The 15,522-nt window shown below is 48.2% G+C and overlaps 1 protein-coding gene across 1 annotated transcript in view; it reads right to left on the reverse strand.

Moving 5' to 3' along the window:
• AP2M1 (adaptor related protein complex 2 subunit mu 1) overlaps positions 1 to 14,909 on the reverse strand; it is a 29,060-nt gene extending 14,151 nt beyond the window's left edge. Inside the window, exons 1-2 of the mRNA XM_063337849.1 lie at positions 14,782 to 14,909; positions 2,566 to 2,678 (exon numbers count right to left, since the gene is read on the reverse strand). Of these exons, the coding sequence (XP_063193919.1) occupies positions 2,566 to 2,639 (74 nt within the window). The 5' untranslated portion in view covers positions 2,640 to 2,678; positions 14,782 to 14,909. The remainder of the gene's footprint in view (positions 1 to 2,565; positions 2,679 to 14,781) is intronic.
• Between the last annotated feature and the right edge of the window lie 613 nt (positions 14,910 to 15,522).

Consider the following 15,522-nt stretch of genomic DNA (forward strand, 5'->3'; position numbering starts at 1 on the left):
CTTAAACTATGCAAGGGGAGGGGTTCTCATAACCACAGAAAACCTTTAATCTCTCCCAACACACAAGCTGAGGCTTCAGAATGCCAAAGGCAAGTGCCAAACCCAAGGACTCCCGAGGGTCAATCACCTGGAGCCCACACGAAGACAGGCAGCAGCTACGCTCGCTTCCCATTCAATCTACCTCCCAACAAGCTGGATGGGCTGAGCCATCTGCACTTCAGATCTATCGTTCAGGAATTAACAGTGTAGTGTTCTAGAAACCTATCGCCTGTTTCTTTGGTTAGAGACAGAGCTCCTACAAAGTTGAGTACAAGCTACAGTATCATGGCTATTCTTTTCTCTACCTCCCTCTGCAGGTTAGGATACTAAAAGCTTTTAAGCAGACCTGGTATTGATGCTAGTGTTCAGAATAGGAAATGGCAGATATCCAACTCCATTTGCTTGCTATAGAGCTGAAGACTCTCGATTACTTGATTACACTACCAAGATGAGACACAGCTATTTTAAGACAATTTGTTTTATAAGGTTACACATCTAAAAAATTCCAAACCAGGTTTGAAGGCCTGTTTCAGAAGGAATCCAACACCTTGGGGAGCAAGCTTGGTTAATAGCCAGCACCAGCTCCACACAAGTCACAAGAATGACACTTTCACAGGAACTGAATGGAGGATTTCACTCAAGGGAACACTGACTCCTGAAGTCCTAGAGAAAACACTTGAATCCTTTTGGCACTTTTTGCCAAATGAAAAAGTTAAGATAGGATCAGGCAGGAAATCCCTTTTTCTAGTTTTGCCTGGCCAGCTGGCAGGAAGTACTTTATCACGTACTGAATACAAGTCACTCACTTTGCAAGAGGAATGAGCCAAGATTAAAAGCTATAGAAGATCACTACATTAAAAATAACTACTTGTCTCCCCAGTGTACATCTCCACAGCCAGAATGCCCTTTAAATTAAAAGGCCTTCTTGAATAAACATCAATTCGAGCACAATCCTATCTAAGTACTTTAAGTTTGCAAGCCACAAAAAAGGTATTTTTTTTTTTACCAGAAACTGCAGTAACAGTGTCCCTAGCCCCACACACAACATATTCTCAAAATTTACCTATAATCCAGACTGGTTTATTTCACTGTGATATCTATTCATTAGGGGAACTTTCCAAAGTCAGATCTGCTATATGAACTGCTCTGAAGAGCTTCAGCTAGCAAGCATTCAAGACTGAAATGAGTTAGTACAGCAGAGGAGAGGCAAAACTTTGTAGCCAGCAGTTCTCTGCTTCAGAAATACAATGCTTCCTTGGCTCAGCTCTGTGTAGAAGTTCCGGAATAACGCAGTCAACCTTAGAACAGCTACTTTACTCTGCCTTAGTTGACTTAGAACAAGCCAAGAGATTTAAAGCTCATTAGGTGAAACCTTATTACAGATACTGTGTTGACTGCTACTCCGTCAATGAAACAGTGCAAGCCTTGACTAGCTACCAGTTCTACCTCAACTTTTAACCTCCACTAGCCAATCCATAACCAGAAGGGACACACTCTTCAGACTAGAGCAGTCTGAAGGCAGACTGGCTTGACAGTTTTTTTGTAATTCACGGCAACAAGTTATTTCACTGCACATCCAACCACTATTCATTGTGGAGACCTGGTGCAATCTATTTTTTCCTAAACCAGCCAGAAGGATCTCTCTCATTGGCCTCTGAATTAACACATACCACAGCCCTGCTTCAGCCATGTTTTAACTCTGTTAACTTCAATTACTAACTTCCACCTAATGCCTAACACTAATGAAAACCCACTAAGAAGAGCAGTGTTGTGCAAGAAAGCCAGCATCACCACTCTGTACCGGGTTCCTTACAGCACTGTCCACTGCCTTTAAGACACTGTATTTTCAGTAAGGTCCCTCTGGGAACTGGCAGCCTAAGGGCTGTACAGATCAGTCTAAATGAGCATCATAACGCTTGTGCGAAGTATGAGACACCTACAGTCTACCAAAGGCTTTCAGTGCTTCCCACTACTTTAATTACCCAATGAACGTAAGCTTTTCACACAAAAGGCTGCCATATAAAGTCGGGGGACAGAACGCCAGCTTTACAAGTACAGCTGCGGTTACTATGAGGCTGCCTGCAGAAGTAACTTTCCAAGGCCATCGACAGTCTTCTGCATGCCTCTACTTGATGCTAGACATCTGTGTTTGAAACTAATTCAGAGCCCTGGTTATAGTGCGTGGCAGACAGTTCCCACGTTACTGCTCCCATAAAGTTTTAACAAATGCAGTGAGACGGGAGGACTCCCACAGTGGCAGTCCATGTTACTGAAGCATTTGGCATAACAGCCAGATCCCTACGATCTAAAAGAAAGTCCCAGCTGGCCTGCAGGCCATCCTTTACTAACACCTGCAGGTGACCAGGGTTTAACAAACTTTTTTTTTTTAACTAAGCCTAGAGCAGCAAGTTGAGTTGCAGTCTTACATGCATGCACAGCTAATGCAGAACAAAGCAGCTCTGGGTTGTTGTTTGCACCAAAATGAGACAGAAGTGCAAAGACAAGGGATGCAACAGAAGCACTTACCCAATGTCATCCCGGTAGACTCGAGAGATTAAAACCTCTCCTTTGTGATTATAGATGAATAAGCCTCCGATCATGATGGAACTTTAGTCTTCTCTTCCCATGTTGCTTAAGACCTGAAGCAGGAGAGGGCATGTATCAGTAGGCTGCATGGCAACAGGCAGTACAGCACACACAGACTTTGAGACCTGCTGGCTATTAGCCAGGACACAGACACCTTTTGTCACACACATCCTCAACCAGAAGACAATTCTGTCAACACCTGTGGGGGTAAGGACCTGACAGCACGCGTCCTGGTGCCACAGGAATAACAAACTCCGGCAGATTGCAGGGAGGGAGAAGCAGAGGGCATGCTCAGAGATGTTCCTGAGAGTCCGATGGTGTGGGTACCACCGTGATACCCGGGCAGCCTCACACATGGCTGAGGCCCAGTAGGGCAGCCAGAGACTCAGGAGCAGCTCGGACGCTGTAAGCAGCTGCCTGCCTTGTGTTTACATCCTGGAGAGGAGAGTACAGAGCTCCTTACTTATAGAGGACTACTGGAGCCCACGTTTCGCTTTGGAGAGGAGGGAAGTAGCCTTATTTTTGCAGTTATAGATTATACTTTTTGATCTCCTGGGATTTTATATGGAAGAGTGTGTGTTCCCAATGCACAGTACAGACTGTATGTACCACAACAGACCTAAGCCCTAACTACACGCTAGTCTCTCCAGATCAGCATCCCCTCGTGTTTGCTGCGGAAACCTCAGGGACACACCGTAACAAGGACTCAGTCAGGAAGCCCACCGGCAACCAACTGCCTCGTTCCAGACCAAAGGAGCCACCGCAGGAATCCTGACCGAGGCCCAGCTGAGTGACTTCCCAAGCTTAGGTCTAGCGAGTACATACAGCCACCACGCACCCTCTACCACACGAGATAGAGTCTGAATGTGACTGCAATCAGTATCCAGGACTGAAGCTTAAAATTATCGCTGAAATAGATGCAGGCTTACTTCTTATTCCACTCATCAGCATGGATGGGTCAAGCCTCAAGTATTAGTGGTACCTGGCCTATCCCTTGAATGTGAGGAAAAAAACACAGGCCTGAAGCTACAAGTAAATCAAAGACCCTTCATTTCTACTATAAAGCATCTCTCTCCCCAATGACTGAGATACAAATCAGATGCAACTCGCAGTTAAGTCTTTTTGCAAACAGTTCACACAAGTGTCTGAGATGTCACCAAGCCTATCACTGTACAGCAGGTTCTTAGCAGCAAGTACACCTTGGTTTATTACCGCTTTTACATAGTTTTTAATACAGCCATGTTACAGCCTTTGCTGATCCCAAGCAGCACCACCGAGTTACACTTTGGAGTCCAAACTGAGAGCAGTCTGGCCACAAGTTGCCATTGGAGTGGGAGATCTCAACCACAGCCCGCTTTAACTGGGGGCTAGCGCCTCAGAAGTTACCCTCTTAAACTGCTATCTTCTCTTTCTTCAAAGGAAGACTGTTTTGAAGAGAGCTACAAAGCTTCTAGACATTGATGCAGAAGACAGATAGTTCACCAGATCCCATTCCTGTAGTCGTATGCACTCTATTCACTCAGGTCTAAGTCCTAATACCCCCTCTGGCAACTGCTTGGTTGGCTTAGATAAGCACTACCGCTGTGACAGGGGAAGCCTCGTGACCAGTCTTAGGATGATCCCAGAGGTATTTCTCAGCTTTGGCACTGCAGAGCTGTAGATAACCAACCATCTCCATGCTGCTGTTGGGGTCGGTTAGCCTACACCCACTTGTCTGGGGTGGGTGGAGAGCATAGGGAGAGGCGAGCCTAGAGACAGATGCTGACAGCGAACCGATATGCGTTTGCTCAGGAGCACAGCAAAAATGAAGTTAACTTGACCTACCCTCAGATCACCTCAGAGGTCGGTGGGGGGGAAAAAAAAAAAACAAAAAACACCACCAAAAAACCACACAGAAGCAACACACACAGCAGAGGGACAAAAGGACTCCCAGGGTAGGAGCCTGGAGTATTAAGAGTAACATATCCTCTAGAAGTTACATTCAAGAAACTAAAGTAGCTGCCTATTTGAAGGGACTACTACAGACCTCAATTCCAGGCTAGAGCAAGATTTAAGTGCAGCCTCTACTTTTAACAAAAAAGAAACTTTAAGTTTCGTAAGCCTTTACACCAACATTTTTGGCTACACCTAATGAGCCCTCAGAGAGTAACATTACACATTTCTCTGCTACAGGTCTTCAACTACCAGACAGCTGCTTCTGCTCATTAAAAGGAAAAAGAAAAAAAGAATCCAAAAGTCAGCTGTTAAGTCAAAATAGCAAGAAACGGACAAGCAGTCTTCCCAGAGCTCAGTGGTGAGCTTCCTGGCTTTTACTCCCACATTCTGCTGGCTGAGCGACTCTGGCTATTAACAGGCTGCCTCCTGTCACTTGTCAGTGCCTTCACGTGGTACCGTCATCAACGTTTTTTGATTTCTGAGACTCCATCTCGCACAGAACAGGTTTTCAAGTACGTTTTTCTTCCACTCCCATTAGTGACACTTCATAACTTCAGGACACAAGTATTTCATTTACATGCAGGACAAAACTCTGCAACCAGCCTATTAAGACAGAGGCAGCACCCAGCCTGAGACTCCGGTGCAGCTACAGAGCGGGAAAAGCTTCTGTAGCTGCTCAGGGTCCCACACAGGGGACTGAGGCCACACAGTGCAGCTGGCAGCAAGGCCACCACCCTGGGACAATCCTGTTGGTCAACAGAACAAAACCGGGTTCCCAAATGTAAGAAAGTGGCTGTACACAGACTCATGGCTACTTACATGGAACATACATGGCCCTAACACGTGTGGCATGCTGGAGGTCACCGAAAGGTAACGTGCAGGGCTACAACCCAAAACGTGGAGAGTATCTGTTTGAATGCAGTTGCCCAGCAAGCCTGGCAGATACTGAAGCTGTAATTCAGCAAACATTTGAAAGGTCATTCACACAGGCCGAATGATGAAAAAAAAAAAAGTATCATTATGACAATGAAAGCAACTTGTCATCCACTCTAGGAAATTCTTTCCTAATTAGTATTTTTTCATTCCAGATAGGAGACATGGATGTCTTTTCAGACTGCTGCAGTGCTGGCTTCCACATTCGGATATGGACTGTTGCCACCAAAGGTGAAGACGAGCTCCTGCATCCTCTTTAAGACTCACATTGTACAGAATAGTTTCCTGGAAGCTTATGCAACTGGCAAAGCTGGATCATATGAATCCCACAAACCCTTTCCAGAAGATTCCTAGAAAGCACATCCTAATCTTAAAAAAAATAATAATCTTCCTCTTGGGTTTAATGCTGCTTATTTGTTTCACTATTTTTAGCATAAAGGAAACGTCTGCTTTGATGAGCAACAGGATCAGACAGACATCACACGCAAGACAAAGCCTCTTGCTTAGCATGACAAGCCAATTGCTTTCTGAAAAAGCCCTGATTTGAATATTTACTACGTTACTATAAAATACATAGAAGACTGCTGACCAAGCTTTATGTTGGAAATTAAAAGCTTTCTCTTCGGAAGATCTACAAACTTTAAATGTTGATTGAGATAACGAGGCTATGCCTTCTCTTATGTTAGGTTAGAACATATTCTGTAATAGCTTCACTTAAGTTACAGGCAAAAATATCAGCATTTTTAACTGCATCGCAGTACTAGGCAGCAGAGTCAACTGCTTGCTTATCTTATATGTCAGTAAAAACATGTTAAATGGAGAGTAGAAGCAGCATGATTAAAGTGCTTTTGGTTTTTAAAAAATTCTTTGTCAATGCAGAGAAATGCTAGACTTCTTCCTTACACAGATACACTGGGAGCTGAGTTCAGGCTTCAAATTTTCCACACACAGTTAGCTCCTAACCAGCTTCATTTGCACATTTAATAGCTACTTTGGGTCATACTGCAGATCCGTTAGCTCAGGGTCTTGGCTCTGACGTCAGCGACGAAGGGACAGTCAGACAACAGTAAGGACAGGTCAAGACAACACTCCCCAGGAGATCCTCTTGCAATGTCTCATTTACCTCAGAAGTCTCAATAAATCTCTTTAAAGTATTTGTCCAGTTTCCTCGCAAACATCTGCATCAGCAAGATCCCACAGCAAAAAAAAAAAAGTCTACAGTTTTACAACCACTGTACAAAACACCCTCCCTTTTGTTTTAAGCCTGCTTTTTCTTTCCCTCAGCTTTGTTTAATGGCCTCCAGTTCAAGTGCAGGAAGAAACAATTAAGAACTCGCCCCCGTACTCTATCTCCAGGCCACACAGGATTTTGCAGATCTCCACTGCCCCTTTCCCACAATGAGACGTGCCCACCTTACTCGGTTGCTCTTCACAAGGAAACTGCTTTATGCTTCAGTCTTTCTCAGAGCCTTCCTCTAAACGTTTTCTTGCTGGAAGCGAGTGCAAAACTGCACATTATTCAAGATGTAAGCAAACCATGATATAGACAATATGACAATCATACATACCCTGCTTTGATCTTTTCCTAGTGGATCTCCATACTTAACTTACATTTTTAAACCACCACTGAGCAAGAAGCTAACGATTTCATCGTTTATCATAACTCCAAGATCACACTGAATTCAGTCTTCAAGGTGATGAATGACATTCACAGGTGAAGCTAGAATTGCCTTCGCTCCCTAATCCACCTACCTGCTATATGCACCACTGTGCATTTATGTACCTTGAATTTAGTGTGACATTTTATAGTCCCACCACTGCACCTCTATGCCATTTCTGACCTACTTTGCCCTTACTACTCTGAATACCCTCATATCTACACACACACGCCCCGCCATGACTACCGACCAGGGCTGCTCTTATTGCAAATTCTCATTTGCTACGAGACAGGAGCGTGCAGGAAGATCAGCCACCAACCAGCTGATGCATACTAGCCACGCTACAGTGGTAACGCACCTCCATATTGAACAGCTTGCTCAAAGTCAGAGAGCGGCTGGCTCTGTGCTGCGCGAACCCCTGGTTAGCACTTGAGGCAGCAGGTTCACTTACTACAGACTTAGCTACAAAATCAGGACCATTCTGCCAGTTTGTTTTACAATGGCAGCCTACCAGCATAAACATACCAGGGAGATACCACTAGCGTCATTTCATGTGCAGCGGCAGCTTGCCTCCATGACAGTTATGAGTCTCCTCAGGCCTGAAAACCCCTCAATTCTCCAGCTCTACGGATTAAACCTGAAGTCCCACTTAAGTGCAATTTACCTGACTATTTGTGTCAGATAACTGGTAGTGTGTTTGCAGGTACCGAGCAAAGTCACATGGGCTGAGGACAGCAAATAGAGGAAACAGTTTTAGATGACCAACCCAACGGAACCAGCTATCTGTCAGGTCTCTGGAGTAGCTGAGTGGCACACGCAATATAAGCCTCTTGCTGCGCTCCCATCTAATGCCCCCAGGAACCAAAGAGGTCTTGAGCGCGCACGTATTTAACACAATTATAAGCAGATCTCCCTTGCTCTGCTTGACTTCTGCAGCCCAGCATCTTGAAGAATTCCAAGCACCAGAAGCACTGGTAGCAGAACGGCATCAACACAGCTCACAGCAAGTTGGGTTTGGTGCAGTGTCCTTCTCACTCAGCCTTCACCAGGTCTGCCCACGGTAGAAGCTCAGGGAACACAACATTCCGGTCTTCTGCTCAAGCCCTGCACTACATCCCTCCTAGAAACAAGATCAGCGTGACCACACTCCTTCCCTATACAGAATTACTTCCACCAGCTAATGGGAGCATGTCCACACAGCTGGAAACTCAAGAGGTAGAATGACTAGCCCAGAGAGATATGAACAGATGAGAGGAAAGCCATACAAAGGGCAGCATGCAAAAGAAAGTTGCTTAAAGCTCAGCAAGAAGAATGGCTCTTTAAGATGACAATGGCTCTCCTTGAAGCGGCTGCTGTGAAAATAAGCCTGCTTTGTTTTGATCCTCATTTGTGTTTTGGTACAAGTTTCACAGATACTTGTTTCAATTATTTCAAGGTTACACTGCAACTAGACTGAGGCTTTTAGTAGTACAGTTCAGACTCTGGATGATCTTCCATACGTTTTTAAATAATGAATAGTTTTCAGATCAGCTTTGAAAATGAAAGATCCTAGTGCTTGCAACGGTTAAGAACTGCGGAGAACGGGTCTCTAATTAATTTCAGACTGACATTCAGTGACTCACGGCTGCTGGAATCAGAAGGCCCCATAACAAGAAATCCTCCACAGGAGATGGGTTCATCTGCTCACTGTGTATAAGCGACATGACTCAGAAAGCGTCCCAGCATTGCTCAATCAGCTTTCAATGACTCATTCTGCTCCTCTCCACACTCAGCCTTTTCTAGGGAACTTGCCCTACACTGTTTTTGAGCTTTCTCAGGCTAATAGCTCTTTGCAAGACACAGTTTAAGAGCAAAGCCCATCACTTCTTCAACTGTTTATCACTAAGTGCCTCTGGAAACCCAAGCTGACTCTAGCTGAAGCCTGTGAGTTAATGGTCCATCAACTGCATTTTCAGAACTTTGCAGCTCTGCTCCTTCTGTTTCACTAGCTTGAACATATGGCGACCCGCTCCACGCTGCGAGCTACAGCCCAGTTTTCTAGTTATAGTATGGATGAATTTATTCTAGTTAAGGTAAAGCGAAGATCCACATATATGTGTAATTCACACCAGCTGGTGACTAATCACCTTAATTTAGGAACAACAGACCTCTCCTGATACACTTTGCGTTCTTCAAGCAGCTAGCTACCGGGGTGGGAGTGAGACCCAACATCTGAATGCTGCTCCCACAAATACCTAAGGCTAGTACACGTCCTACCCTGCTGCCAAGTACTTGCATTCCCATATACTTCTATTTCAACCCATAAATAGAAAGGAAAAGGATCATGAGGACCATCATAGGCAGACCACATTATTTATACACACTTATAAACCCAACAGGAGTTAAGGCGACATGGAAATGCCTTTCCAAAACGCCAATTCACTCAAGTGAAAATGAGAGCATTAAGATACACCTTTATAGCAACTCTGGCAAAGTTACAACATTAAGACAGCCAGCTACAAAAAAAGAAACGTGTTTAAAACCGAAATGCGGATTTGAATGCATTTCAGCAGTTACATAACTGAAAAGCAGCAAGATTAGCTGTGCCTGCGATGACTGACGTGGGAATGTGTGCCCTCTTAAAAGAATCACGCACACTCCTCTCAAATCACGTCGCTGCGCAGGGAACGGGCATTAGGGAGCATCCCTCTCTCAAGTCATCACAACACTGTAGACGAAGCCGCAGAAGCCAGTCTGCAGCAGGTTAGCTGCACACCATAACCAAGGGTCCAGAGAAAGATAAGGATGGAATAAAACACAGAATCTCAAAACCTGCTTTTGTCCACTGATTCTACCATAGATGGAAAATGTTCTATCTATTAGCTCTGACCTAAAGACAGGTGGTTCTCCAAAAGCCATCAGACTCTGCCCTTTCAGACCCACATTGTGCCACGCACTTGAGTGCATGGGTGCAGCCAGGAGCACGGGCTCAGGCAGCAGGATCCTGTCGCTGGGCCGTCAGCAGTGTCACGTTCTGGGATGAACTAGGAGCTACCTAGCGAGATGATGCGTTAAACCTGCATTTATCAAGTGAAGATTCAGCAGCTCCCTCCTGCAGCATGCAAGAGCCCAGCCTTCTATTTCCATTGCCTCCTCATGGATTCTGACCTAGCACGACCTAGAAAAGTGAACAACGTGGAGCAGGGCGCTCAACAAGGCCGAGGTAGGAATGGATTAACAAGTATAGTTTGTTCTCTCTGCAGTGGCTGGTTTGTACCTGCATCAGCTCTTACAGAAACACCACAGCAAACAGCACCGATTCTCCAGTCTTTGTCCAGTGCATCAGCCTCCCGTGGTCTCTCTGCTTGAGAAGCCACAGCATCACACCAGTAACGACACACCACTGCAGTACCACAGTCATCTGTTCATCGCGGTACGAAAGACAAAGCTGAATTCTAGCCTAAATCCCAGATATACAGACATTTAAACAACTGACTTTTTCCAATACATTTGTCCCATAACCTGAAGCCTTTCAGGTGACGCTACACAGACCATTAATCCTTCCCTGCACCAGCAGGAACAGCAGTAGCTTCAACCTACACCACAAACTTTGGAACACAGTTGCCTGCCTTTTGCAACTGTATTTGCACAAATGAAAAAAAAAAAACCATTTAAGAAAGAGAAGCTGATCTGCTCAAATTCATTGCTTAGGAAAAATTGTTAGTTTCCTGCAGTGGTAGGAGGCAACGTGGCTGCAGTAACTACAGCCTGACATCCAGGCAAGAGATACAGCATTGTCAGGGGAAGCGTGTCATTAGCAGTGTCCCTACAGCCTAACAGTACAGGAACCACCATAAACTTGAGTGTATATTGGTATTTGTGCCTCAGGAAAGAAGAAAATGCACCACTTAAGTTCAGTGCAGAAGCCGCTGAGCTCTCGAGTTAGGCCCGGCCATTATCACAGCAGACCTGCTCAGCAAGCCCTCGGCGTTCTCTCTTCAGAGGCGCAGTGGTAACACTGCAGCTCAGGAATGAATGCTTGAGAGCAGCCTGACAGCAGGCACAGGAGCTCCTACACTGTCCCTAACAGCATAACACCAGTTTCACATTACCACCCAAGCACCAACAGCCTCAGCACCCGGCGAGCACTGGCCACCTCCTGATAGCGCCGAGTGCATTTGTCCATTCACTTCGGAACACACCTTTGGGATCAGCTGTATTTTACTGCGCCAGCTGTGTGGCTGCTATTCTGACTGCAGAGATACCTCTCCAGAAAAGAGTCTGGCACTACAGGTGGTGAAAACAAGCACGCAACATGGTCTACCAGTTACCTTAAACTCAGCCGCCGGCAGAGCAAGCCACTGAGGCTTGATCAGCAGAGCTGAGGAGACCCCTGCTCACCTGCAAAGCCACTTTGCCCACTGTCAGACAAGCTGTTTGCTTCATCGAGTTTCCTGTGCCACCAAGGTACGAATAAACACAAGACAATCAGTAGTGAGCCCAAGACCCGGCTGCTCTGGGCTTTGTCACTCCCATTAAGGGGACATAAGTTTCCCACAGCACAGACATCACTTAGTTTGAGTGAAAACAGGAATGCTTATTTCTCTAATCTACACAGCACATCTAGGAAACAGCAATCACAAGTCAGTTCATAAGCTGGTGTAAAGCAACCAACCCATTTAGTAGTCTATTAAAAGAAAGTTTGGGTTCTGACTTAACAGTAAGTAAGACTTCTGTGCATTAATGAGCTTATCTAACTAAGCAGTTCAAGGTACATTAGCTGCTAGAGTTCTCATCCAGGAAGAAAACAGGAGAGGTATCGCAGCTCTCACCCAGCGGGCTGAGGGTAAATCACCAACTGTAACGATTTCTGCATTCCAGAAATCAGTATGATCTTGGACAAGTGACAAGAGTTGAAGCAGGAGGGGGATTAGTCAGGCTGCTCTGGCAAAGTGGAGTTATTCAGAAAACCAGTCCTTTCAGGCTAGTGCTAGCCATTATCAAACCAAAAGGCTTAAGGCTTACACCAATGTCATCACCCCATCAGCTAATCCGAGCATCTAAGCTTTGCTTAGAGGGCTGCATTAGCCACTTTCCAGAAGGCCATGGGCTGCGCCTGGTTTTAAACAAGAGTAGCTCCAATCGCTTCATCCTGGGGAAGACAGGCTGCATAATTTAATTAAGAGGCATACTGTGAGCTAAAGAGCTACTGAGATAAACCCATCAGTTTCAGAGAAACCGTTCCTATTTTAAACCCAATCCCATAAATCCCCATAACCAGTGGGCAGGAAGAGGAGCACGTCCAGCTCTTACCAGGCTGTCCTCCTACAGTCTACTTCTGCGTGCCACACTGCACACAGCGAGTCTGAAGGGTAGCGAGAGAGAAAAACTGACACAAGAAAACACGAGAAGCTCCCTTACTCTGGTAAAACATCACAGGAACAGCGTTTAACACACCTCTCCACCTTATTTTGCGTCCAACCTTATCTGAACGGCCCCAATGCCTTCTTCCATTTCTACCAGTTCTTCCAAGGCAGTTTTAAATGCAGTCTGCAACAACTTCTACTTGTTTTTCACTCTTGAGCTAGCAACCTGAACAGTGACGTGCATTCTGTTCATCTTCTAACAGAAGAGGTTAGTGAGGGGGACTGGATTTTGAGTAACCGCTTATATTCTGCGGACCAGTAATGGTCTAGGTGCCCTGACTTGCCAGTACTTCTCTCTCTACTACTACCATAAGCAGATAACTGCACTTCACATTCTGTGCCTCAGCCTGCAAGCTTTTAGCTGAGCTGCCAACTTCCCGCTGGGATCAAAATAATATACGGCTTGCTAGTAACTTTTGACTCTGTAGGTCATTCACTAAAGGAGAAAAGCTGACTCTGCCATACAGACCAATTATATTTTGGCACCCCAGGCTGTACTTCTGTCCATCCTCTAGTTAATCCTAAGAGCAGCCTTTAAATACTCTAATGGTCTTTAGTAGCATAAGCTTAGAAAAACAAAGCAAGATGTGCTGCAAGACAGTCTTGGCTTTACCATTTCTTGATGTATGGATGAGACAAGAAAAGTGCAACTAGGATCACAGGAAGTTTCTTTACAAAGCCCATTTTGTTTAGTGATTGTTCCTGTTCCATCAAAAAAATGAGATACTAACAAACCAGAGTGCATTTCCAGTCATCTGTGCTGAAAAGAACTCAAGATGTAACCCTTCACAGCCTCAAGACTCAACTTTTTAAAGGCCAGAACTGTGCTCTCTCTGGAGAGAGCAGCATCCATACCCTTCAAGGATCTCTCAAATGCTGTCCCTGAAAGAAATCGTGGCCAGTTTGCAGCCCAAAGCACGCCAGGTATCTCTGTCACTAGATGTCAGTAACATGGCACTTCCTACAGAAGAGAAGTGATGCCTCCCTTCTGACAGGGAAAATATGGAAGTAGGCAGCTTGGCGGCATCTCTTCAGATTAGAGACTGTCCCTCCAAGCAAAACTCGCAGGGACAAGTACAGCTTTTACTACAGGAAAAAACAGTAGTTACAGCTCTGATAGCATTCAAACAAATGTTGCCCAAGAAGACACATGAGCCCACATGCAGTCAGAAACCTGCAATACCTAGGCTTCCGAGCCACAGAGGCCACCCAGACTCACCTACCTGGGAAAGTTCCAGGCTTGGATTTTGGCAGCCTGAGGCTAAAACTTGGTAGCAGCTTTGTCATACTAAAGCAAGCAGAAAACAGACCATAGAATCACACAGCTTATGGGGAGAAGACTAGATCAAAAGCAAGTAACTTCCTAGTGGGGAGAGCAGTCAACTGCACTGGACGATAAGCAAAGGCTGCATTTCCTGCAGCTTTACTGAATCCAAGAACCCAGCCCAGGGAAGAATGGAAGTGGAAATGCATCTAGAAGAGCCGTTGGATAAGAGCCCGTTTTAAGCCTCAGAACACGCACGGTTCAGCATCAGCAGGACTACGTTCTGCCTCAGCAGGTTTTCCAGGGAGGAAGCCGGAGGGTACAAGCCGTGACCGAGCTAATTCACGTCTCTATCACTAGCGCAGGAGGATCATCTTAGGGGAAGTTCCTGCCCGATCTGACTGCGGGACCTTTGCCCGGGCTGACCCAGCACATCGGGGCAGGCCCTCCCCGGGCGCCCTGTGCCACACAGAGCCTCACCGTCCCCACCCTCGCCCGGTGCAGCACCGCAGGGCTGCCACCCCCGCTATTCCAGACAGAGAGCTAATTAACAGAAACAATTCATAAGCTCCGTCAACCCCAAGCAACGTGCGAGCGGATGGGCCAGCCCCGGCGGGGCTGGGGTCGCCCGGCGCCCCCCGCGCCGGGGGCTGAGGAAAAGCCCACCCGGGGGAGCGCCCCTTCCCCCCGTCGCGGCTGCGGGGGGCACCCGCACCCCTCCTCAAGGACGGCCGGCGGCAGACCTCGCCCTGCGGCAGGGCCCCCCGAAGCCTGTCAGGGCCGCGCCCCGCGGGGTAGGCCCGCGGACCCCCGCCAGCGCCAAGGGAGACGCCACCCGCCGCAGCCCGGCCAGCGCCCGGGCGCGGCCGCGGAGCGCGCCCCGTCGTAGGAGGCCGCCCGGAGAAGGGAAGCAGGCCGCACGCCCCGCCGCAGAGCGGGGGGACGGCCCTGGGCACCTCACCTGCCGCCGCCCGCCGCCGCCGCTCACTGCCCAGCGCCCAAGATGGCGGCCGCCACCCCCCCCCCCCCCCGTCCCTCCGCGCCCCCCCCTATCACTGCAGAGCCTCCGCAGCGCATGCGCCACCGCGGGGGCGGGGCGGGGCGTCCGCGGCGGCGCCGGGCGGGCGGGCCGCGCGCGGGGGCTGCCGGGAGCTGTAGTCCCTCGGCGCGGTGCGCGCTGGGAGCTGTAGTCCGGGGCGGGCGAGGGAGCACAGCCGGGCCCACGCGGGGGGCGAGCGGCTGCTCCGGGCCTGGGGCTCCCCCGCCTCCGCGGGGGCCGCCCGTGGGGCACAGGCGTGCTCCGGGCGGGGAGGCGGCTCTTCCCCGCGCGGAGGCCCGACGCCACCGCGGGCCGCTGTCTCCTACGGGCCCAGCACCGCAGGCCCCGCGCACCGGCCCCCGCGGCTCGCCTGCGCCCGGGAGGCTGCGCCCAGCGCCCCTGTCAGGCCTGTCCCCGCTTCTCCCATCCCCCCGGCGCCCGCCGGACACGGGGAGCACCGAAGGCAGGCCCCGCAGCGGGGCGGCGGCAGCGGGAAGCCGGGGACGGCGCCGGGTGGCGCCGCAGCAGCCCCCAGCAGCCCGGGAAGGGGCGGGCGGAAAAGGGGCACAGGGGACCCTCCGCCGGCGGGGGTCGCGCTGCAGAGCGAAGGGCAGGAGGGCAGAAAAGGAGGCCGAAAAAAATAAATACATAAAAAAAAACCCA

Source organism: Chroicocephalus ridibundus, chromosome 6, assembly GCF_963924245.1.
Source record: "Chroicocephalus ridibundus chromosome 6, bChrRid1.1, whole genome shotgun sequence".
Classification (NCBI taxonomy): domain Eukaryota; kingdom Metazoa; phylum Chordata; class Aves; order Charadriiformes; family Laridae; genus Chroicocephalus; species Chroicocephalus ridibundus.